Here is a 22,866-nt window from a genome sequence, read left to right as displayed (position 1 = left end):
CTTTTTAATACCTTCCTGTTCATTTCTTTGATAATTTGTTTTGTTTTTGTTTTTCATTCATCTCTTGTCAGTCATTTGGCTCAGGCTCTATGCTGGGGAATAAAATCCCACTTCTGTGCACTAATGTCTCTGGGGATCCAGTGCTGAATTTAGGCCTGGGTGGACAACCAGAGGTGCGGTTTACTTTGGCTGTCTAAGTACCGGGGAATCCAGGAAGGCCTCCCACAAGTTATGAAACCTGAGTTAGACCTTGAAGGACCAGGAGGAGTTGGCCAGACTAAGAGAACAACAAGCCCTGCTCTCCCCATCTGCCATCCTATCCCACCATCCCTGCATGAGAAGAGTGTCCTGGGAAGGAGCTTGACTTGATGCAGGCGCATTTAGGCTGGGCCTGACACAGTGGGTCCTGGCCCCAGGGGCCAGAAAGGGGCTGGAAATGAGGGACCCTCATCCCTTCCCCATGAGTCTGGGCTGGAACCAGCTCCTTCTGGTCCCCTAGGTGTTTCCTTGTGAACGGTACTTGCGGCGTCACCTGCCCACCCACGGCAGTGGTGGCAGGTTCAAGTGTCAGGTATGCAAGAAGTTCTTCCGGCGGGAGCACTACCTCAAACTGCACGCGCACATTCACTCAGGTGGGTGCCAGCCCTTGCCTGCCCCCTTCCCCTGGCTCTGTCCCGCCTCCCTTGCTGCCCTCTCCCCACCTCTAGGGTTCTCCTGGCCTGCTACTTAGCTGCCTCCCTCACCACATGGGGTCCCCATTAACTCCAGAGCGGAGGTGACCTGCTGGAGGTCAGGGGTGAGTTAACTCTTGACTCTGTCCCTACCCCGGCTCAGCCCCTGGATGGGCATCATTTGTACCTGCACCGACCTCATCTCCTTGGATGCTCAGCCAGGTCGGTGTGATTGCCTGCTCTCTACAGAGGCCCTGTGACTGTGAGTGACATGACCTGGCTGTGTAGGCCCCGCCCTGGACTCCTGCCTGACTTCTCTGTTCCTCCCACACAGTGGCCATCCATTGGCAAGGACTTGGATTCCACATGCCCAGCCTAGCCTGTCCTTGACCACTTCCTGTTTGTTGTACCAACCCCTCCCTTCTGCCGCCTTCATCCTCACACTCTGTTCTCCAAACACAACCAGAGGGAGCCTGTTAGGAGTTTAAGTCAGACCCTGTTGCTCTGCTCAGCTCCTGCCTGGTGGACTGACGGCATCAGCGTCACACGCCTTACCTCCTCCTTCCTTCTTCTACACGCTCTGGCTTTTACTTCTCCCTGGGACACTCCCTGCACACTCAGGCATCATCTCATGCATTGCCTTAGCAGGGGGAGCTCTCCTGAGTGCCTGATCTCAAATAGCCCCTTCTGGTTTCTGACCTCCCCCCAATAAAAGAGGGTCATTTAGTGTTGTGGTTAAGATGCCACTTGGGATTCCTGTGTTCCTGAGCAGAGTAAGTCCCGACCTTGCTTCTGATCAAGTGTCTGGCTGATGAACACCCTGGGAGGCAGCGGGCTCAGTGCTTGGGCTCTCATGTAGGAGACATGGACCGAGTTCCCAGCTGTTGACTTTCAGCCCCAACTGTCATGGGTGCTTGGCGTATGATAGATTTTTTTTCTCTGTCTCTTTGCCTTTCAAAATATTTTTAAAAACTGCAGTCAGTTGAGAGCATTTCTGCCTCTGGCTCCCAACACTTCCCTTAGAGGAACTGCAGTGTCAAGGGGCTCTGCATCATTCCTGGACCCTATGTTCAAATTCCTTCTTAAGGTACCCTCACTCTCCCTGTGTCTCCTGTAGGTGAGAAACCCTACAAATGCTCAGTGTGCGAGTCCGCGTTCAACCGCAAGGACAAGCTGAAGAGGCACATGTTGATCCACGAGCCCTTCAAGAAATACAAATGCCCATTCTCGTGAGTGGGGGGTTATGCTGTGGGTCTGGGGTGAAGGGGAGATCAGAGCCCTAAGAGGACTGCTGTGGGTGGGCTGTGCAGACAGATGTTGGCTCAAAGGGCAACAGGGCTCTCTCCTTGTGTCCTGTCCCGGACTGGCCTGCCTCTTTCCCCACCCTCCTGTAATGCCCAGCCCTTAGGGTGAGCAAGTGTGTCCTCTGTGCCTAGAGTTGGTGGAGGGGCCAGCATGGGTCAGTGGGGGTGGGGTCCTGAGCATGGTAGGCTCCCCCTGACTGGACACTTTGGGTTCCAGGACGCACACCGGCTGCAGTAAAGAGTTCAACCGACCCGACAAACTGAAGGCTCACATCCTTTCCCACTCTGGTAAGGGGCGCTTGGGTGGGGTTCAGCTCAGGTTCCTGGGGTGGACCTGCTTGGACAGGGTGTGGAGAAAGGGCAGATACAGCCCATGGAGATGGTCCCTCCCTGGAGCATCTGAGCCGATAGGCTTGCCCTTGTGGGGCCTGCCTGGGTATACGGGGTCAAGGGAGACGCAGCCCTGCCGGCCAAGGAAGGAGAACCAGACGCTGGAGCTCTCCTGGGAGTGAGGGGCTCAGGTCCCAGCTGGCTTCAAGATGTACCCTGAGGATTTCTTAGCAGGGAAGGGGCCTCCTAAGCACTCCCACGTTCCTGGGGCTCCCCACAGCAGCTTGGCTGCTGAACCACATACACTCCCCCTGCCCTTTTTTTTTTTTTAATATTTATTTTTTATAGATTTAAAAGGCAGAGGCAAAGTTACAGAGAGGGAGAATCTGAGAGATCTACTTGCTCACACCCCAAATGGCTGTAACAGCTGGGGCTGGCCAAAGTGAGGAGCCAGGAACTACATCTGGATATCCTGCTTGGGTGGCAGGGGCCCAAACACTGGAGCTGTCATCTGCATATTAGGGAACTAGATCAGAAGAGGGGCAGCCAGGACTTGAACCAGCACCCACATGGGATGGTAGCATTGCAAGCTGTGGCTTAACCAGCTGTGCTACAGTACTGACCCCCCCCAGGGAGTTTTTTACTCTGCACCGTTTTGAAATATCAGAACAGAGTTCTTTGTCAAGAGGGCTGCATTGAGCCCTCTAGGACTCAGTAGCATCCCAGCCTCTATCCACTGGGTGACAGTGACAGCTCCTAACCTCTTCATATGACAGCCAAGATTGTCACAAGGTATTGCCGAAAGCCCTCTGGGAGTTTTTGGGTTGCCCCTGATTGAGAATCATGATTTTCTTAGAGGAAGTATGGAACCTGGGAGAGGAGATCAAGGACTGGAAGGCAGAGGGCTGGGTCTTGGTCCTGCTGCTCTGCTGCTGGGTGGCCTCAGGCAAGTCATTGCCCCTCTCTGAGCCTCCTCTATTCCAAGGAGGCTGAGGGAGCCAAAAGCTTGCACAAGGTGCCTGGTCCCTGGTGAGCATGAGTGCAGTCAGCTTCACCGTGGATGTGGAGGCTCTGTGATGCATTCATGGAGTGAGTCTAAAGATACATTATGTGTCAGGCAGTGGGGGCACCACAGGGGAGAGACCAGAGATAAACTGTGCACAAATGCTCGTGTAACAGCCATGTGCACTGGATGACAGGGCAGGGAGTGAGAGTGGACATCTGGGAGGGTTCCCCGAGGAAGTGATGCTCAAGTTGAGTTCCTAGGGCTGGGAAAAGCCCGGGGAGGGGAAGCTGGAGGTGACTGAGACAAGGAGAGGTGGGAGAGTGGCAGGAGCATGGTAGGGAGAGGGAGGAGATGGGGCCGTGATCAGCAGCAGACTCTATGGGAAACTTGGGTTTCAGCTGATGGATTTGAAGGAGGGAATGTCAACAAGATGTTCCTGGTTGCCTTAGGAGGGCCCAGGTGAGGCAGGCGGATCAGAGAGGAGGTTGCTATTCCAGGTGGGAGATGATGGTGATCCAGCCAAGTAAGCAAGGTTTAGGGCTTGGGCAGGCTGTTCTAGGCAGAGCGAGATAGCCAGTGCAGAACCCCCCCGCCCCCGGGGCAGCAGCTGGCTTGGGGTGGGTGAGTATGGCTGGCACAGACAATGTGATGAGGAGAAGGTTGTGGCCAGGCCAGTCACACAGGTGTTTGTGGGCAGGAGACTGGATTGTATTCACAGTGTAGACCACGGTCGCAGGGTGGGGGATCTGGGTGCCTCTGACCCACTTGCCCTCACTCCCCAGGCATGAAGCTCCACAAATGCGCCCTGTGCAGCAAGTCCTTCAGCCGCCGCGCCCACCTCGCTGAGCACCAGCGCGCCCACACGGGCAACTACAAGTTCCGCTGTGCCGGCTGTGCCAAGGGCTTCTCCCGCCACAAATACCTCAAGGATCACCGTTGCCGCCTGGGCTCCCAAAAGGACAAGGACTTGCAACCCCGGCGTCCCCCCCGGAGGAGGGCAACTCCCCGCAGCAGCAACAGCAGCACTAGTGGTGGTGGTGGTGGACACAAACCAGGGACACCATTGCCTGACCCACTGGGGCTGCAGGAACTGAAGGACGCAGGGACGGGACCGGTGGCTGAGGCCACCCCAGGGAAGACACCCTTTGCAGAGCCGGATGCAGTGCTGTCCATTGTGGTGGGTGGTCCTGTGGGCGGGGACTCAGAGTTGGTAGTGCCTGGGCACACTGAGGGCCTGGGCTCCAACCTGGCATTGGCTGAACTACAGGCTGGGGCCGAGGGCCCTTGTGCCATGCTTGCTGTACCTGTCTACATCCAGGCCTCTGAGTGACCTAGGGACCTGTGGCATTTGTTTGCATGGATCAGCCTAGTGCACACATGTCTGGGGCCTTTGCGTGCAGAAATCCACTGGGAGTATCTTTCACGAACAGCGGTCCGCTCTGCTGCTGGAGTGCCCTGCAGCATTCTGGGCCTGGGAGTAGGGCTGCTGGTGGCTTCTGGGAGTGATGAGAGAGAAGGCTGTGTCTGAGCTTCCAGAGTCTGGCTGGGCTAGGCTGGGGGTCAGGCCACCCTCCTCCAGGCTGCCAGGGGTGGCCTCTGGTTCACCTGTCCCTTGTGGTGGGACATGGTCGGGTCCTCATAGGTCCCCAGGTAGCACTGCGATGGAGACATCAGAATACACTCAAGTGACATAGCTGGAGTATAGCCAGGAGGAAGCAGAGCTACTTCTAGTCCCAAGAAATTGCCACATCCTTCCCGTGTCAAATCACTCCCCAGTCTGTGAGCCCAGACTCCTCATTTGTACGATGAGGCCTGTCATAGTGCTACCTCCTAGGGCTCTTATGGGGATCCAGTGTGAAGAGCTGTGCTCATGGTGAGGCATGGTGCCGGAACTAAGTGCTCAGTAAATGATTACAAAGCCTGTGTTGGTCTGAGAGACTCACATCTTAGCCATGGCAGTTCCTTCATTGGACGCTAGGTGACAGCACTGTCTCCAGAGCCTGTGAGGGCTGAAGGTGTCCCAGGGGAAGGAGAAGCAGGTTTGATGCCTGCCCTATCCCCTAAATGTTTGCTACAGAGCATGACTGATGGGATGCCCAGGGGAAGGCACTTGTAACCTCTTGTAGAAATTTAGAATTCCAGAACTTGGACTTGGCAAGCCGTCCCTGCTGGCAGGCCTCTATAGGGATATCACTGCCCCAGCACCTGCTTCCTAATCCCCACCCAGCAAACCTGGCTCATCAGGAGGCAGGGAGTAAAAGGGTCTCCATTTTGTCTGAGACTCAGGGAGCAGCCAGGGCAGGACATGGCAGAACTGTCAGACTCATTTTGATTCTCAGGCTCCCTGAAGATTGCATGCCCTTTGAACTCCGGACTAGAGCTCAGGGCTGAGCCCCACTTCCCACATCCTCAGGAAGGGTAGGATGTGGCAGGCGCAGGGGAGGGCTATACAAAAAAAAAGGTCAGAAGCCAGGAAGCCTGCGTGGAGGGGTTGTTGTTGGAGCTGGACTTGGCGCAGTCTTCTGTGGATGGTTGACGAGAGGCAGGCTAAGAACAAGGCAGCAGGGGAGACCTCGAGATATGCCAGTGCAGGGCCTATTGTTGGGGCCTGGGACGTTTCAGAAGAGGAGGCGGACACGATGAGTCTGGTCCTGGGTTGTGCACTCCACATCACCTCTGCTTACCAGGAGCATCCTCCTCATTGCACAGTTGCCCATGAGGAAGCACAGAAAGCAAAACTGTGTGCTTGAGACACATAGGTTGTTAGCCAGGGCTGGGACTCGGGCATCCTTGGCCACTTTGCTCTATTGAAACAGGAATTGAATCAGAGCCTTGAACATGGATCTCAGGAGTTGGGACTTGACACGCTGTGGAGGAACTAGAGGGCACTCTGATCTCTCCCAAAATGAAACTCAGCAGCTTCTCCGTGGATCTCAAGGCTCTGTCTGATGGGATCCATCCCAGTCAACGCTCTGTCTGATGGGACCCGTCCCAGTTCTTCCAGCTGTTCTCCCATCACCCTTCCCTTCTTGCTCCACTCCAGCTGCCCCTCCCTCACAGGCACTCACTCGTTGTTCCTGGTCTGGATGCTCTTTCCCTAGATCCCCATCTAGGGGGCCTCCTTCCTCTATTCACCCTCGTCCAGAATCATTCATCCCGAGAAGCCTGCCTTGGCCAATCTGAAGTATCTCCTACCCAATCACTCTCCAGTTTCCTAACTTGTTTTGTTTGTTCACCACCCTTGACATTTTTTACTTTTTTTTTTTTAAAGATTTATTTGTTATTTATTGTAAAGTCACATAAAAAGGAGAGACAAAGAGTTTTCGTCTGGTTCACACCCTAAGTGGCTGCAAATCAGAGCTTAGTCAACCCAAAGCCACAAGCTTCTTCCAGGTCTCCCACATGGGTGTAGGGTCCCAAGGCTTTGGGCCGTCCTTGACTGCTTTCCCAGGCCACAAGCAGGGAGCTGGATGGGAAGTGGAGCTGCCGGGATTAGAACCAGCGACCATATGGGATCCCAGCACATGCAAAGTGAGGACTGTAGCCACTAGGTTACTGGACCAGCCCCCACCACCCTTGACATTTTATTAGAGATATTTCTTTGTTGCTTTTTTGCTTCCCTTACAAACAAAAGGTCCTCAAACAGGTCTGCAACTACAGTGCCTGCTGCCTGGGGATTGTCAGGCAATATTTGTTGACCACAGGAACAGCAGAAGCACTTGGAGAGAGGAACAAGACCTGCTTGACCTGACTCCCTTCTACCCCAGCAAGGCCAAGGGTAAGTCTTCCCCTGGAAGAATCTGTCATGCAGGCTGAGAAATGACTGGCCCAGGGTCCTGGGCGGCAGCGCCTGATCTGAGAGAGAGATCAGATTCTATCTGGGACAAGTGATGGGGCGGTGGCCTGGAGGTCTCGGTTGGCAGAGCAGGTGTCCTTGTGACCCAGCAGAGCAGGTTGGACTAGTTTTGCTTGCTTCAGGAAGGCAGCAGCTGCTGCAGGAACTCCCAACCACCAAAGCTGCTAGTGACACCCACCCTGTACCCTCCCACACTCACCCCCACCCCCTTCCCTGTGATTTGTGAGGCCTGCAGGGTGGCGATCCTGGAACCTAGCAGGGTGACTGTGACCTGCTGTTTGCCCAGGGTGCCTGGTACAGAATTCTGAGCATGGAGGCCGAGGCATAACCCTGTGACGTAGGGCCCCAAATACAGTCATGAAAAACAAGCCAAGGACCAGGGAGGAGACGGGTTTTATTTGATGTCTTATGATGGCAAAGAACTGCCACCTCAGTTCTTTGATTTATCCACTCAGCAGGTAACTACCTGTCAGTCATAGTTGCCAATACTTTGAGCAGAGTTGTGATCTCCAGAGGTTTCTTGTGGAGGAGACAGAAGACAAACTACCCACAAGGTGTAAAAGTGAGTTATACAGAACAGGTTAGAAGTTTATAGAGTAATAAGTAGTGCAGGGAGCCTGGGTGTGTCTGAGAAACTGCAGAGAGGTCTGGAGGGCTAAAGGGAGACATTGCAAGAGACCAGTGAAGGGAGAGGCAGGAGGCCCAGGACACAGCCTGCAGGGATGTGAAGGACCCTCAAAGAGCTTGGTTCTTCTCTGGGGGGTACAGAGAGCTATCGGAGGGTTGTGAGCAGTGCAGTCACTTTCTGATGCAGATTTGTTTCCACTGTTTATATTGATTTGAAAGAGTGACAGGAAGTGACTACTTGTTGACCCAGTCCTCAAATGCTCGCAACAGTTGGGGCTGAGTCAGACTAAAGCCAGCAGCCTGCAATTCAATCCATGTGCCCCAAGTGGGTGACAAAGTCTTCAGTAGTTGAGCCATCACCTCTGACTCCTGGGCTATATATTATCCAGAAGCTGGGTTAGAAGTGGAATAGCTGGGACTCCAATTGGCCCTACGCTGTGAATCACAAATACCAGCTTAAACTGTTGCACTACAACACTGGCCCCAGGAACAGTCATCTGTTAAAGGCTGCCTCCAGTTGCCAGGCAGAAAATGAGCTACAGGGCAGGGAGTTAAGGATGGTTGATGGAAAGGCCAGAGGCTAGGTTCCTATAGCTGCCACAACAAATTGTCATAAACTTAATGGCTTAAAAGGACCTACATGTTATCACGTCATAACACTGAAGGTCACTGAGTGTGATTCTCATTTGACCCAAATCCAGCGCTCAGCAGGAACACATGCCTTCTGGAGGCTCAGCGAAGAATCTCTTTACTGGTCTTTTCCGGTTTCCAGGAGCCACCTACACACCTTGGCTCACAGTGTCTGTCCCTCTTCCAAGCTGAGAGGGTAGCGTCTTGTCATCTCTCCCTGATGCAGACCCCCGCTTCCTTCTTGTGATCACACTGGCCCAGCCAGGTAATCCCAGATAATCTTCTCATTTCCAAATCCTCTCTCGAACAGTCTTGTGAAGTGCCTTTTACACGAAAGGTGATATTCCAGGGATTAGGATTTGGGTATCCCTGGGGCCTGTCCTTCTGCCTACCATAGTGATCCAAGCCAAGGATGATGGTGACAGACCAGGGGGATAGCAGTGGGTATGGTTAAAAATGGTGGGATTTTGGATCTTGGACTACATCCAACAGGAGATTCCAAGGGAGTGGATGTGTTTCTTCCTTCAGGAGGGAGCCTTCTGGTCTACCTCTGTCTTGCCTCTGGGCCTGAGTTAATGGTTTTGGAGTGAGGTCCAGGAAGTTGTAAACCATTGCCTGGAGCCTGTCCACACAGGACTCAGTGCCTGCTGCATGCCTGCATGTGCTCAGAGAGTGGACAGGGTAGACCTGTTACTGCCCTCTCCCTTTAATTCAAACGCAGGGCTCCCTCCAAACCACATCACCCAGCTACTCCTCACTTATCTGTCTCAGGTTTTTGTTCCACCCTCTTTGCTAACTTTGGCCACTGTAATTCACTTTGTTATATGTTTGTATGTCAGTGACCATTCCTTCATTTGTAGGTAAAATAGCATAGTGGCTAGACTGGTTGTGTTTAAAGAATCCCAGTTCTGGGCCTGGCGCGATGGCCTAACAGCTAAAGTCCTCGCCTTGAAAGCACCGGGATCCCATATGGGCACAGGTTCTAATCCTGGCTAGACCCATTTCCCATCTAGCTCCCTGCCTGTGGCCTGGGAAAGCAGGAAAGAGTGTCTCAAAGCCTTGGAACTCTGCACCCACGTGGGAGACCCAGAAGAAGCTCCTGGCATATAGTTTTGAATCAACGTAGCTCCAGCCATTGCGGCCACTTGGAGAGTGAATCACTAGATGGAGGGTCTTTCTCTCTGTATCTCCTTCTCCCTGTAAATCTGCCTTTCCAATAAAAATAAATCTTTTTGTAAGAAAAAAAAAATGGGGACAATCAGGATGCCCACCTTCTATGGTAGTTGTGTGGGCCAATGCACATATTGAGGTCATGGGTCCACAGCCCCGCAAGTCTAGCATAATATCAAGTGCAGGGCCCTGTTCAACCCACAACCCCCACCCCTAATCTCTACTCTCAGGTCTTGCATGAGGCAATCCATATAGAATAATCAGCTCAACAACCTGGCTTAGCAAGTGCCCAGTGAATGTTTCCTATTTTGTTTTGTGCAATTTTACCTTCCTCACTACTTATTATTGGGATCATGTGAAAAGATCCACTTTGTTTATAAAGCACAAAGCTACCTAAGTGTTACAAAATATGTTTGCTGTGTGTGTGTGTGTGTCATGGATCGCACACATTCCAACCCTGAGACCTTGACTGAGCATATTTGGCACACCTTGAAGAGAATTCCAGTGGTTCAGGCAAAAGGGTACAGGACAAGGCTTCCCACAAAACAAAGTTTTAGAAAAAAAAATAATGCCACATGGAAAACTTCCACTTACATTCACTGGTAAGTTAATGCTTCTATTCTCCCTAAGATTTATTTGAAAGGCAGAGCTACTGAGACAGAGGATGAAGAAACAGGGAGTGATCTTCCAACCACTGTTCACTGCCCCAATGACTGCAGCAATCAAAGATGGGGAAGACCAAAGCCAGAAGCCGGCAGTTTCTTCCATGTCTCCTTGGGAATGTCAGGGACCCTTGGGTTATTTTTCACTGCTTCCTCAGGTGCTTTAGCAGGGAGCTGGATAGGAAGCGGAGTAGCCGGGATTTGAGCAGGTGCACATATGGGATGCTGGCATTGCAGGTGACGGTTTTATGTGCTACACACAGTACCAGCCCCCGTGACCACTCTTCTGACTCCTACCATGGAGGATGAATTTTTGCTTGCTTTTGCATTTTGTAGTTGGGGAATCACCTAGGGTTGTTTTTTTTTTTTTTCCCCCTGGTTTCCTCCATGAAGTGTGACAGCTGTGAGTCATCCAGTATATTGCGTGTACTGGTGACTCATTCTTCTCCACGCAGGTCTCAGTGAATGAATACCAGTGGCTCAAGTTTGCAAAGGCTTTCTCAGAATCCCGAGATATGAAAGCCAGGGAAAGCCCAGGAATCTCCATTGTTGATCCACTCTACCCTGTGCATTTCTATCAAGCCTATTGAGTCCTGGATTATGATGGCAGGCACCCTGCCCAGGTGTGACACAGGTGTCATCATGTCTACCCCACACAGACATCACAAACTATGCTCGGCCACATATCCCACTCTCCCCCAGATTTCTTTATAAGAAATCCGCATGCAGCCTCAACATTCTTCTCAGCCCTACAGTCCCGGTAGCCAACATTGGTGAAAGCTATCTGCTGTCACATTCCCACGATGTTTTTAGGGGCTTCTGGAGGGGCGGTAGTGATTTTCACAGTTTACCCTGTCACAGGAAGAGATAGGCAACAGTTAGGTCCACATTACCTGCTTAGTCATGTATTCTTTGGGCAGTGGTGCAAGTATGTGGCTACTTGGTATTGCCTGACTTAGACGAGAGATAAAGGAGCAGTTTGTTTGGAAGTAGAGAGGCTGCTGTATCTTGGATGGCCCAAAGGAAGGACCCTTGTGGGTTTGTGATTTTTTTTTTTTTTTTTTGCTTTGATACAAGCACTGTCAACATTCTAGCATGTCTCTCACACTTGAAATTTTCCTTCTGATTTGGAAAGTTGAGTGCGATGAACTCAAGCAGCCCCTAGAAATGGCTACCTGTGCACACACAGGTTGGGGTTTTAGTGTATTAAAACAAAACAACAAAAACGACATCCAGGCATGACTTTCATGTATGTCAAATAATGGAAGTCCAAGTGAGCTCTTGTTGGTATCCTATGTGAGTGCCAGTTCAAGTCCCAGCTGCTCCACTTTTAATCCAGCTCCCTACTAATAGCCTGGGAAAGCAGCAGAAGATGGTCCAAGTTTTTGGGCCTCTGTATCCAGGTAGAAAACCCAGTTGGAGTGTCAGCCTGCGCATTTTGGGATTGAACCAGTGGATGGAAAAGCTCTCTCCCTTTCTTTGTAACTCTGCCTCTAAAATAAATAAATCATTTATATTTATCTCTTTTCATTGGAAAGATGTTGCATCCAACCTGAGTTTCTCCTCAAGAAGTGCAGCCCAGACAGCTCTGCAGAACGAAGTTCATTGAGGAGGCAGGTAAACAGACCAAACGGCTGGCGTGAGTTCTCTTTTCCTTCAGAGAGTGACCCCGATGTGAGGGCTGCGTGGGTTTTTATAGAAAGAGTGATTTATGCAGCTGTGGGAACCAGGTGATTTGGGCAGCCATGGGAGGCAGCCATGAGAAGAATGGGTGAAGCAAACCTTACCATATTGATTCACGAAACCGAGGGTTACTGGCAGGATGTGTTACACCTTGTGCTTTGGCCCAAAAAGCAGGAAGCTGGCAAAACATTTTGTACAGAAGCATGAAGAGCAGGTTAGTAAACTTACACAGGCCTGAACCAAAGTGACTCCAAAAGCAGATTTCACAAAAGCAGATTTACACAGAGGAGAGACACAGAGAAAGATCTTCCACCCTCTGGTTCATTCCCCAGACAACTGCAGTGGCTGGACCAGCAGCTTCTTCTGGGTCTCTCATGTGGGTACAGGGGTCCAAGGACTTGGCTATCCTCTTCTGTTTTCACAGGCCACAAGCAGGGAGCTGGACAGGAAGTGGAACAGCTGGGACACGAAACGAAGTCCATGTGGGATGCCAGTACCACAGGTGGAAGCTTAGACTACTAGGCTACCATGCTGCCCTCTCCACCAGGTGGCCGGTATTAACAAATGAAGCAATTCTTGATATGAAGATAAGCGAGAAGAATGAAATGTGCCCCACATCAGCTGGGCCTGTTGGCTGCTGGGGAAAAAGGAAAATAACTCCTTGACACTTAAGAGTCGTTGGTGCCCCCGGTATAATTATTGTTGCCTTAATGATGGTGCATTGTAGCCAGGAATAAGACAATTTTGAGCACGTGCACTTTCCATGTCCTATCTTATCTAAGTTTCTGGATGGCTCCCTTATCACCATCAGTTGCCGGAAGGCAGGGCAGAGTAACGGAAATAACTTAAGAAACTGGTCCAGGCAGGTTTCAAACCTTTGAATCCAGTGCCACTGGTGGTAGTCCCTGGTACAGCTCAGAGAAGCTGCTGAGTGAATAAAGGGTAGAAAGGCATCCCAAGTGGAGGGAACAACATTTGTACAAAGGAACAGCCAGGGCCCGGTGTGGTAGCCTAGTGACTAAAGTCCTCCCCTTGCACACTATGGGATCCCATATGGGCATAGGTTCGTATCCTGGTGGCCCTGCTTCCCATCCAGCTCCCTGCTTGTGACCTGGGAAAGCAGTAGAGCATGGCTCAAAGCCTTGGGACCCTGCAGTTGTGTGGGAGACCTGAAAGAGGCTCCAGGCTCCTGGCTTGGGATTTGCTCAGCTCCTTCTGTTGTGGCCACTTGGGGAGTGAATCAGCAGATGAAAGATTTTCCTTTCTGTCTCTCCTCCTCTCCGTATATCTGAATTTCCAATAAGAATGTTTTAAAAACGAGTTATGCTACTGTGTTGCTCAATTTTTCCTGAGTCTTGCTTGGTTTACTCACCTTTAAAATAGGCTGCTTGCGTCAATTCAATGGAATCATACATGGGAAGACTGGTTCAGAATGTCTGGGTCACATGAGGACCACATTGCTAATCGTTATTAATTTTTGATGGCTCTTTGCAGTTCTTCCAGCTTTCCAGAACACGTTCCAAGGAGACTACATTTCCCAGCCTGCCCTCTCGCCCTTTGAACTCAGCTAGGCCAAAAAGACGCGCCGCCAAGCGCTTCCAGCCGGAAGACTATAGCCTCCCGGCATGCAGCGCGCCCCCTTCCATTAGACTTGAGGCGCGACCGGCGCTTTGCCCGCTGGGAGTTGTAGTCAGCGGCGCGTTGCCCTGACGCCGGCCTGGCCGGGCGTGGGGGCCTGTGGGAGGTGGTGCGGCCAGGCCCAGCTGCAGGGCGGAGGCGGAGGAGAGGCCTGCGGCGGCAGGAGCGGCCGGGCCGGGAGCGGGCGCCGGATCCGAGCCGAGCCGGAACGGGCGGCCAAGGCCGGCGCGGCGAGCAGCAACCATGTCGGTGTTTGGGAAGCTGTTCGGGGCTGGCGGGGGAAAGGCCGGCAAGGGCGGCCCGACCCCCCAGGAGGCCATCCAGCGGCTGCGGGACACTGAGGAGATGCTAAGTAAGAAGCAGGAGTTCCTGGAGAAGAAAATCGAGCAGGAGCTGACGGCCGCCAAGAAGCACGGCACCAAAAACAAGCGCGGTGAGGCGGCCCTGTCCCTTCAGACACTCCACAGGCTCCCCGCCCCCCTCCACCCCCACCGGGGACCGGACTTCACTTCAGTCCGACTCGCCTCGGGGGTCTGCTACGACCCTGGAGACCCTGGAACCCTCCGTCCCCGGGGGCGGGACCCTTCCCCATCTTCCTCTCTTCAGGGTCGCCCTGGGCCCTGAACTCTGAAGACCACCAAGTGCCCCCCACACTCCGCCAAGGCCCTTGCAGACCCCCGATCGCACGGCCGTCGTCCCCTCCGCCCTCTCTTCCTTTTCTCTTCCGCCTTTTCGTCCTGCCTTGGGCCTCACCCACTCGCCAGCGCCGGCTTAGCTCTCACTTCTGCCTGCCGACCTAGCCTGTGTGTGGTCCCACCCCTGTCTTTCCCCGGCCCCTTGGCGGAGTCCTGGGAGCTACTCTGGCCTTTTCCTCGTCTCCCCGAATTCTCCTTGAAAAGCTTCCTGGATGGGAGAGAAAAGGGGACTGGCCAGAGGAGGGGAGCCCCTGGCTCCTGCACTAAGTGAACTTGAGCAAGTTGCTTCTCTCTAGGGGCGTGATTCTCCCCACTTCCTCCCCTGTCCACCAGCTCCCCAATCACCCAGGATTTGCTTTCTGGGATTTGCTTTGGGTTACTTCACGTCCTGGCCTTGTCAGTTTCCCGTGGGCGCAAGCCTTCACCTGGTGACTCACCGCTTCATCGCCCGGCATGGGACTCCCTGCCGCCTCGCTGGGCCAGATTCCTCCCCCACCGCCACTCCTGAGGTTCAGGGTCAGGCACTCTGACCTCACTTGCTGCTGTGTAGTTTTCTGGGCAAGGGAGAGGAATGTGAAAATGCCCTGGTAACTGTAAGACAGGACGTTAGGAATGCTTGTTTTTTCTTGTTGCACGCAGCTGGTCAATCGCAGGGTCCGCTGTGTCCCCTGAGAGTGGGGCGGATACAACAGGGACGCAGGAGTTACCCAAAATAAGGAATGGATTCAGAAGTCCGTTAATGACTGGCTGTATAACCTTGAGCTAGTGAATTGGCCCTTCTGGAAGGAACAACATGGATTTATAGGTCCCAGCCTGTAGAGTAGAGGTCTCACGAATGCTCTTTCTAACAGAAGAATAAAGCAGTTTGGCTGAGGATGCCCCTCAGGGAATTCTCTGGGTGCTTGCTAGAAGGAGTATGTTTGCAGGAATGAACCAAACAGCACTTCCACCTTCACAGGGTATAAGTCAGAAGCAGACAAGCAAGCCATGACAAGGGGTAGTAAGTTCTAAAGAAGAGGAGGGTGATGGGTTAGCCAGTGTGGAGAGTGCCACTGGGAGAGGCAGCTTGGGAAAGCTCAAGTTGGAACTTCCTTCTTGAAATAGAATGTGTGCTCTGGAAAAATGTGGGAAAGGGACCTTGCAGGCCCAGCAGAAGAAAGTCTCCAGAGGCTGGCTGGTTTTAAGAAATAGGAAGAGGACTTTTGTGCATAGCATGTGCAAAGAAGTAAAGGTGGTGCGGATGGACCTTGACCGTATGCTAACGGCAGAGGTTTAAACATGTCATCTGGCTGCTCTTTGGAGAGTGGGAGGGAGTGAGGTAGGGGTGGAGAGCCCTGGGAGGAGTGTCCTTGTCTGGTGGTTACGTGTGCCCTGGAGACTCAGAGGAGTGCTGTGTTTTGCCGTCTTGGGCTGTTTTTCTCTGCCTGGAGTGTCTTGTTTTCAGCAACAGTAATTAGAGCTGTTTGGACCAGTCTGTGTTTTGGCACATCCCTCCTTCCCCTTAAACAGTGAAGGAGGGTGGCAGCTTACCTCCTCTTCTACCGGAAGGGCAGCTCTGTGGGCCTCTGGGCTGGACCCCGCTGAGTCTCTGCAGTTTCAGGGGTGCTTGGCTCTGAAGAGGCTCTCAAGAGGCTGCCTGCAGATCCGGAGGAGCACCAGCCTCTGAGGGTTTTTTTTTTGTTTTTTGTCTTTTAAGATTTCATTATTATTCAAAAGGTGGAATTACAGAGAGAGACAGATTGACTATCTGCTGGTTCACTTCACAAATGGCTGTAAAGCTGGGTCAGTCTGAAGTCAGGGGTTTCCTCTGGGTCCCCCCCAGGAGTGCAGGGGACCGAACACTTGGGTCATCCTCTGCTGCTTTCCCAGACACATTAACAGGCAGCTGGACTGGAAGCGGAGCAGCCAGGATTTGAATCAGCACCCAGATGGGATGCTGGCAGTACAGGCAGAGGCTTAACTTTCTACATCACATTGCTGGGCTAACCTGTGTTCTTGAGTTTGCCTGAGCAGGCAGGAGCCACTGCAACTTAATCTTCCTTTAAATTTTTTTTTAAGTATTTAAAAGGCAGAGAGAGAACAACAAAGTCAGAGATTGAAACCAACAGAGCTGTCATCTAGGTCGCAATGTTCTCAATCCAGGTGTCTCCCACATGGGTGCAGGGACCCAAGGACTTGAGCCACCGCCTGCTGCCCCTCCCAGGGTGCATGTTAACAGGAAGCTGGACCTGGAAGTGGAGCCAGGCATGGCTGTTGGGCTCTCCAGTGTGACACAGGTGTCCCAAGCAAAGGCTCAGAGCCTGCCTCCCTCCTTTTGTGGTACTCCGGTGACAGTGACTGTCACTGTATACCATTGTCTTGTTCTACCTATTGATTTGCCACTGTGCCGAGACCCTGAGAATCAGACATCAAAATACACTGTGCCTCTTCTAGGAACTTGAGGTTTTAGATGTGGAATGTGTGTGTTGGGTGGGGGGACAGTGGAGAAAGAATCCTACAGTCAGTGCTGAAACCCGACGGTGTGCAGGGGCTGGAGGCACGGATGTGTAGTGGGGGGAGGTGTCTGTGTGGAACCTAAGGGTAAGGGAGGCTGTAAGAGAATGGGAAATGGGTTAGCAAGGCCTTTGGTGTGTTGGGAGCAGTGAGGTATCTCCTGATTAGTGTCTGTGGGTAGGACAGGAGAGAGAGAACGCTGGAGGGCAGCCTTACAGCCTTTGGACTTTGACTTGGAGATGGTCAGGACCCAATGACTGTCTTAAAGCAGAATCATGGGACTGGTACTGTGGTATGGTGTGCCAAGCTGTGGCCTGTAATGGCCAGCATAGCTTCCCACTCATATGGGTACTGGTTTGAGTCCCAGCACTCCACTTCTGATCCAGCTTCCTGTTAATCGCCTGGGAAAGCAATGGAGGTCAGCCTGAGTACTTGGCTTCTGCACGCATGGGGGAGACACAGAAAAAGGTCTGATCCTGCCCTGCTGTGTGACTGGGGAGTGAACCAGTAGATGGAAGAGAGTCAGTCTCTTTTTCTCTTCCGCTCTTCTCTGTATAACTTGGCCTTTCATATCCATCAATAACTTTTTTTAAAGATTTATTTTTATTATTTTTTTATTGGAAAGGAGGATATACAGAGAGGAGAGACAGAAAGGAAGATCTTCCGTCCAATGATTCACTCCCCAAGTGAGCGCAACGGCCGATGCTATGCTGATCCGAAGCCAGGAGCCTCTTCCGGGTCTCCCACAGGGGTGCAGGGTCCCAAACCTTTGGGCCATCCTCGACTGCTTTCCCGGGCCACAGGCAGGGAGCTGGAAGGGAAGCGGGGCTGCCGGCATAGAACCGGCGCTCATATGGGATCTCAGCATGTGCAAGGCGAGGACCTTAACCACTTGCGCCACTGCGCCGGGCCCTCCATCAATAACTCTTAAACAACAACAACAACAACAAAGCAAAGTCATATCTGCTTGGGTTTTTGAAAGGATGTTTCAACAAAAATGGATGAGTACAGTTTTTTCATTTATTTGAAAGCAAAGAGACGGGAGAGAGTGCTGTTTTCCTTTTTGTTTTTTTAAGGTTTTTTTTTTTTAAGATTTTGGAAAGTCAGGTATACAGAGAAGAGTAGAGACAGAGAGGAAGATCTTCTGTCTGCTGATTCACTCCCCAAACAGCCAAAATGCCCTGAGCTGAGACTATCCAAAGCTAGGAACCCAGAGCCTGCTCTGGGTCTCCCATGCGGGTGCAGAGTACCAAGGCTTTGGCCTGTCCTCGACTGCTTTCCCAGGCCACAAGCAGGGAGCTGGATGGGAAGCAGGGCCACTGGGATAGAACCAGCGCCCATATGGGATCTCAGCGCATGCAAGGCACTAAGCCACCGTGCCAGGACTGAGTGCTATCTTTTGCTGGTTCAGTTCTCAAGCACCTGGAACAACCAGGACTGGTTCAGTTTTCAATCTAGGAACCTGGGATTCCTTCTCGGTCTTCTACATGGGTTGCAGTGACCCAAATACTTGAGTCCTCACTTGCTGCCTTCTAGGGTGCACATTAGCAGGGAGCTGGATTGGAAGCCAAAACAGGACTTAGCCAGGCACTCTGATGTGGGGGTGTGCATATCCTAAGTGATGCCTTAACCAGTGTGCTACATGCGTGTGCAAAGGCCATAAGGGATAGGCTGGATTTAAACTGGCTACGTAGTCACTAGCTGTGTGTGTGGAGCACGTTGCCTTGTCCTTTTGATTCCTTCTGTACAAATCAGATGCTCTCTCTTCTTTATAGGATTAAAGCATGTTATGCATGAAAGCTCTTAGCACAGTATTGGCCACATGGTAAATGATCAATAAATGTTTGCCATTATCATGATTACAGGTGAGCACTAAGGGCCTGGAGCAGGAATGCAGAGGACTGGAGGAGAAGTCATGCTTGTCAGAGACTTTCAGAGGAGAATCAGAAGACACAAAGTGACTGCAGTTGTGGGAGTGGCAGCATGCAGGGCAGAGTTGAGGATGTTTGTAGCTTGGGAAACTGAGTGGCCTGTGATGCCATTAACTTTGAGAAACAAGGAGAAGGGGTAATACGTCATCATTGTGCAGTCCTTTGAAGTTTGCACAACTCCTTTTTAGTGACAGTCTCAGCATGCACTGTGAGCTCCATGAGGCAAGACAGTGGTTATGTTCACTGCTGGGTCCTCAGCACCTACTGTGGTACGTGGTACGTGGTACGTGTTTAATGCTCACCAAGTATTTGTTGAATGACAAATCATTCTGTGGGTATACTCTCACTCCTGTCTTACAGAGAGGACAACAGGGATCGAGAGGGGCTGTAACTCAGAGACCAGTTCAGGTAGCAGTGGACATCTGTGTTCTGTTTACTCCTGTTATGGTCCCAGGTGTCATCCTGGCCTTTGTCATCACTTAGCTCATTAAATGCCTACCTGTGCAAGGTGTGGTGCTGCCGGCAGCAGGGAAGGAAGACCAGGCTTTGCTATCTTTACAGCACAGGGCATGGCAAAGATGATAAATTGCTCTTTGAAACTAACCTTGGAACCTCGAAGAGATTGTTGTGGTATGTAGGTGAGTCCCAGACAATGGTTTCAGTTAGAGGGCTTGAGCAAAAATTTCATTGCATATATATTTGTTAATGTATTTTTTTCCCTTTATTTGTGTATTCATTCTATCTATTTTTATTGGGAAAAGAGATTTACAGAGAGGAGAGACAGAAAGATCTTTCATTCGTTGTTTCACTCCCCAAGCTAACCAATCCAAAGTCAGGAACTTCTTCCCACATGGGTGCAGGGTCCCAAGGCTTTGGGCCGTCCACTGCTTTTGTAGGCCACAAGCAGGGAGCTGGATGGGAAGCAGAGCAGCCAGGATGTAAACCGGCACCCATGCAGAATGGCAGAACTTGCAAGTAGGAGGAGTAGCCAATATAAACATCATGCTGGTCATGTGTATATTTTTTAAAGTTTTTGGTGGCCCACCTTTATTTCTCATACCAAAGACTAAAACAATAGACCTTTTTTTTTTTTTTTTTTGAGTTTTGTGTGTATTCCTTCTCAAACATGTGATAGACTCTTCCATGTCCTAGGTCTATGATTGGTGCCGAGAAGACAGAGATGAATCAGTTGTGGTCTGTTTCACCTAAGGAACTTAAATATCGACTACAGGGCCCAGCGGATGGTCTAGTGGCTACAGTCCTCACCTTGCATGCCTGGCATTCTGTATGGATGCTGATTCAAATCCCAGCTACTCCACTTCCCATCCAGCTCCCTGCTTGTGGCCTGGGATAGCAGTTAAGGGCGGCCCAAAGCCTTGGGACCCTGCATCTGCTTGGGAGACCTGGAGGAGGCTCCTGGCTGCTGACTTTGGATTGGATCAGCTTAGCTGCAGCTATCGTGGCCACTTGGGGAGTGAACCAGCAGATGGAGGAGCTTTCTTTCTGTCTCTCCTTCTCTCTGTAGATCTGCCTTTTCAACAAAAATAATAAATAAATATTTTTAAAAATCAACCACAGTGAAATAATACTGCTTTCACATGGCTATGGTGAGGATTAGCTAAGATCTGTAGCAAAGAATGTGACTCATTGTGGATCCTGTTTCTTTTCTGACAAAGTTATTGTTGATCAGACTTCTTTGATTTGATTATCAAGCTAGATGAGAACCAGGGTTTCGTGCTACATGAACTGTCAAGAATCATCCTAACTTAGGTCTTTTTGGTTCCATTCCAGACACTACTTTTTCCCTAAGAAAACGAAGTATTAAAGATTTTAAACATAAACATATATATTTATTTACATAAAAGGATGATAGAGGGAAAGAGGGAGAGGCAAGAAAAGAATGAGAGAGAGATTTCCACTCATTGATTCACTTTCCAAATAATAACAACAGCCATGGCTGGGCTGAAGGCAGAAACCCAGCACTCCATTCAGATCGTCCAATGGGTGGACCGTCCTCTGTTGCCTCCCAGGCTCATTGGCAGGAAGCTGGATCTGAAGTGGAGCTGGGACTCTGTCCCAGGCATTCCAGCGTAAGATGCCGATTTCCAAGTGCATTAATGTGCTGTGCCACAGTGCCCACCCTGATTCTTTTCAAGACATGATAACTAAGGAAATATTTACTGTAGGCGGCTTAGATATCCCGACAGAATCATATTTTAGCTTAACAAGAAAATTCTATTACCTTGGGAAATGGAGTCTTGTGTCTTAAATACTCTACACTGGTGCCTTTCTGTGGATTTATGGATGTGAATCAGCTCATTTACAGGTTAATTCAGGTTCAACTGAGAATGTCTGTTGGATGCAGAGAAGCCAGAAGCTCACAGGAAATATGTCTTCATTAAGTGCTGCTCATTTGCTGAGCCAGGGTGGTGCTTTTGTGTTTAATAAAGTCGCTTTAAAATGTTAGTACATGGAAAGACATCTTAATAAGTTAAATTTATAGTGAACGCGGCCTCTTCATCTCCTGGAATCAAGACATCAGGTTGAAAAAGCACAACATTTGAATGGTGCCTGTTCCCACAGTGGAAAATCTGAACCCACTCAGGAACTGAGTGGTGGGAATTTCCCTTGGTGATGCACAGAGATGGCTGGCCAGACGGGGTTCAGTTTACTTCATAAGACAGATGGAGTGTCATAGAGGCTCTGTGTGTTGGCTGTCCAAACAGGCTGGCGCCTTTGACTCAAATGACAAAATCTTTTCTTTGCCCATTTGGCAGGAGTAACTATTTTTTTTTTTAAAGCGTCTGCCAGGGTAGATTGGTAATGTGATTTGAAACTCAAGATAGGTTCTATTCGGCAATTTAAACATGAACTCCTTTGAGCTCCCTGTTTTCTTGAGGAAAACCTGGGTTTTTTTCAGAATTGGATTCAAGTGTGGGGAGCAAGGTACTGGAGAACAGCCTGCAGAGATCTGCTGGCTGCTGAGGTCTGAGGCACAAAGCCAGCGTCTGGGTTATTTCCATCGGTCCAGAGCCCTGGCATGGAGCCAGCCTGCTGCAAGGAGGGGGCAGGACGCTCCTTTGGATGGGAAGAGCTTTAGCTAACCTTGGTCCCCTTACCCAGAATTGTTTTATGCTGTGCTGCTATCTTTAAAAGACTGTGAGGATATTCAAAACCCAGCAACTTCAGATTGGTCATCTTGAAAATGGATGATTATATTTAGAAGGAAAATTTGAGTGTAGGAGCAGGAAGCAGCAGGCCTAGCTGGATATAGTTGTGGCTTGTTGTTAAGGCATTTGGTTCTAGTCAGCAGACTTTTGTCTTCCTTCTAGGAGGAAGGCAGCATGGCAGTGCGGGCAAGACTGTCAGTTTCCAGCTTTACCACAAAGTGGCAGCTCCTTACTTCTCAGCTTCTGTTAGAAAGGGCTGACTGCTCTTCAAAGGGTTCTTGGGAGATGGACCAGAGTGCCCGGTACACAGACGTGAATGTTTCTTATACAGTCAGGGTGTGAGGATGGCTAAGAGTCCACCTTCTCCCCAGGGGAGATCACAGAGCAGCCAGGAAGACACACACAGGGGCATGTGCTGTTATCAGAGACAAATCATAGCCAGGACACAGTGAAGGAAGAGATGCACTCCTCTCTGAGGCTGACCAGTTCATCTCATCCAGTGCCCACAGTTCCTGCACAGCAGGGAATGTGAAGTGATTACTCTGGTTGAACCCCTCTGCTGATAGGGTTTGTTAGATGCTCACCTTTCCACACATCAGTCTAGCCTGTCTTTGGGCAGCTCTGACTGTGAAATCACCTTTCTTACTTGGAATGAGGTCTGTCTGCTGGAGTGCAGCTTCGTAGGAAAGCAGCCTGGGTTGGTGGGAACAGTCTTTGATTTGCATTCAGGAGGCCAGGGGACAAATCCCAGCCAACTGGGAAACAGCTGCCTCTTGGGACCATGAAGCAGGTATGATGCCCCCTCACATGACAGATGGAGACAGCTGATGCTTGGATTGCAAGCCTGCATGCTCTGGTCTGAGCTGGCCAGTTCCCTAGGTGGTTTCTTGCCTGCAGTGTCTGTTCCTTTCTTGTTACCCTCGGTTGATTCTGCTCCCATTCGTGTTGCTCTAAGGGTGTAGAGGGGCAAAGCTGAATACTCTGAATATTCCAGCCAAGA

The 22,866-nt window shown here is 51.0% G+C and overlaps 2 protein-coding genes across 4 annotated transcripts in view; both read left to right on the top strand.

Moving 5' to 3' along the window:
• The window catches only part of ZNF341 (zinc finger protein 341), a 30,413-nt gene extending 25,699 nt beyond the window's left edge, over positions 1 to 4,714 (top strand). For both annotated transcript variants that reach the window (XM_040981624.1, XM_040981623.1), the window contains exons 12-15: positions 500 to 632; positions 1,789 to 1,900; positions 2,193 to 2,263; positions 4,094 to 4,714. In XM_040981624.1, the coding sequence (XP_040837558.1) occupies positions 500 to 632; positions 1,789 to 1,900; positions 2,193 to 2,263; positions 4,094 to 4,641 (864 nt within the window). In that variant the 3' untranslated portion in view covers positions 4,642 to 4,714. The remainder of the gene's footprint in view (positions 1 to 499; positions 633 to 1,788; positions 1,901 to 2,192; positions 2,264 to 4,093) is intronic.
• An 8,965-nt stretch (positions 4,715 to 13,679) lies between these two features.
• The window catches only part of CHMP4B (charged multivesicular body protein 4B), a 36,440-nt gene continuing 27,253 nt past the window's right edge, over positions 13,680 to 22,866 (top strand). For both annotated transcript variants that reach the window (XM_040981622.1, XM_040981621.1), the window contains exon 1: positions 13,680 to 14,010. In XM_040981622.1, coding sequence (XP_040837556.1) covers positions 13,821 to 14,010 — 190 coding nt within the window. In that variant the 5' untranslated portion in view covers positions 13,680 to 13,820. The remainder of the gene's footprint in view (positions 14,011 to 22,866) is intronic.

The sequence above is a fragment of the Ochotona curzoniae genome, unplaced genomic scaffold, assembly GCF_017591425.1.
Source record: "Ochotona curzoniae isolate NIBS_2020 unplaced genomic scaffold, NIBS_Ocur_1.0 contig_3520, whole genome shotgun sequence".
NCBI classification, from domain to species: domain Eukaryota; kingdom Metazoa; phylum Chordata; class Mammalia; order Lagomorpha; family Ochotonidae; genus Ochotona; species Ochotona curzoniae.
The sequence above is the reverse complement of the archived record's forward strand: the minus strand, read 5'-3'. Positions and strand labels throughout refer to the sequence as shown.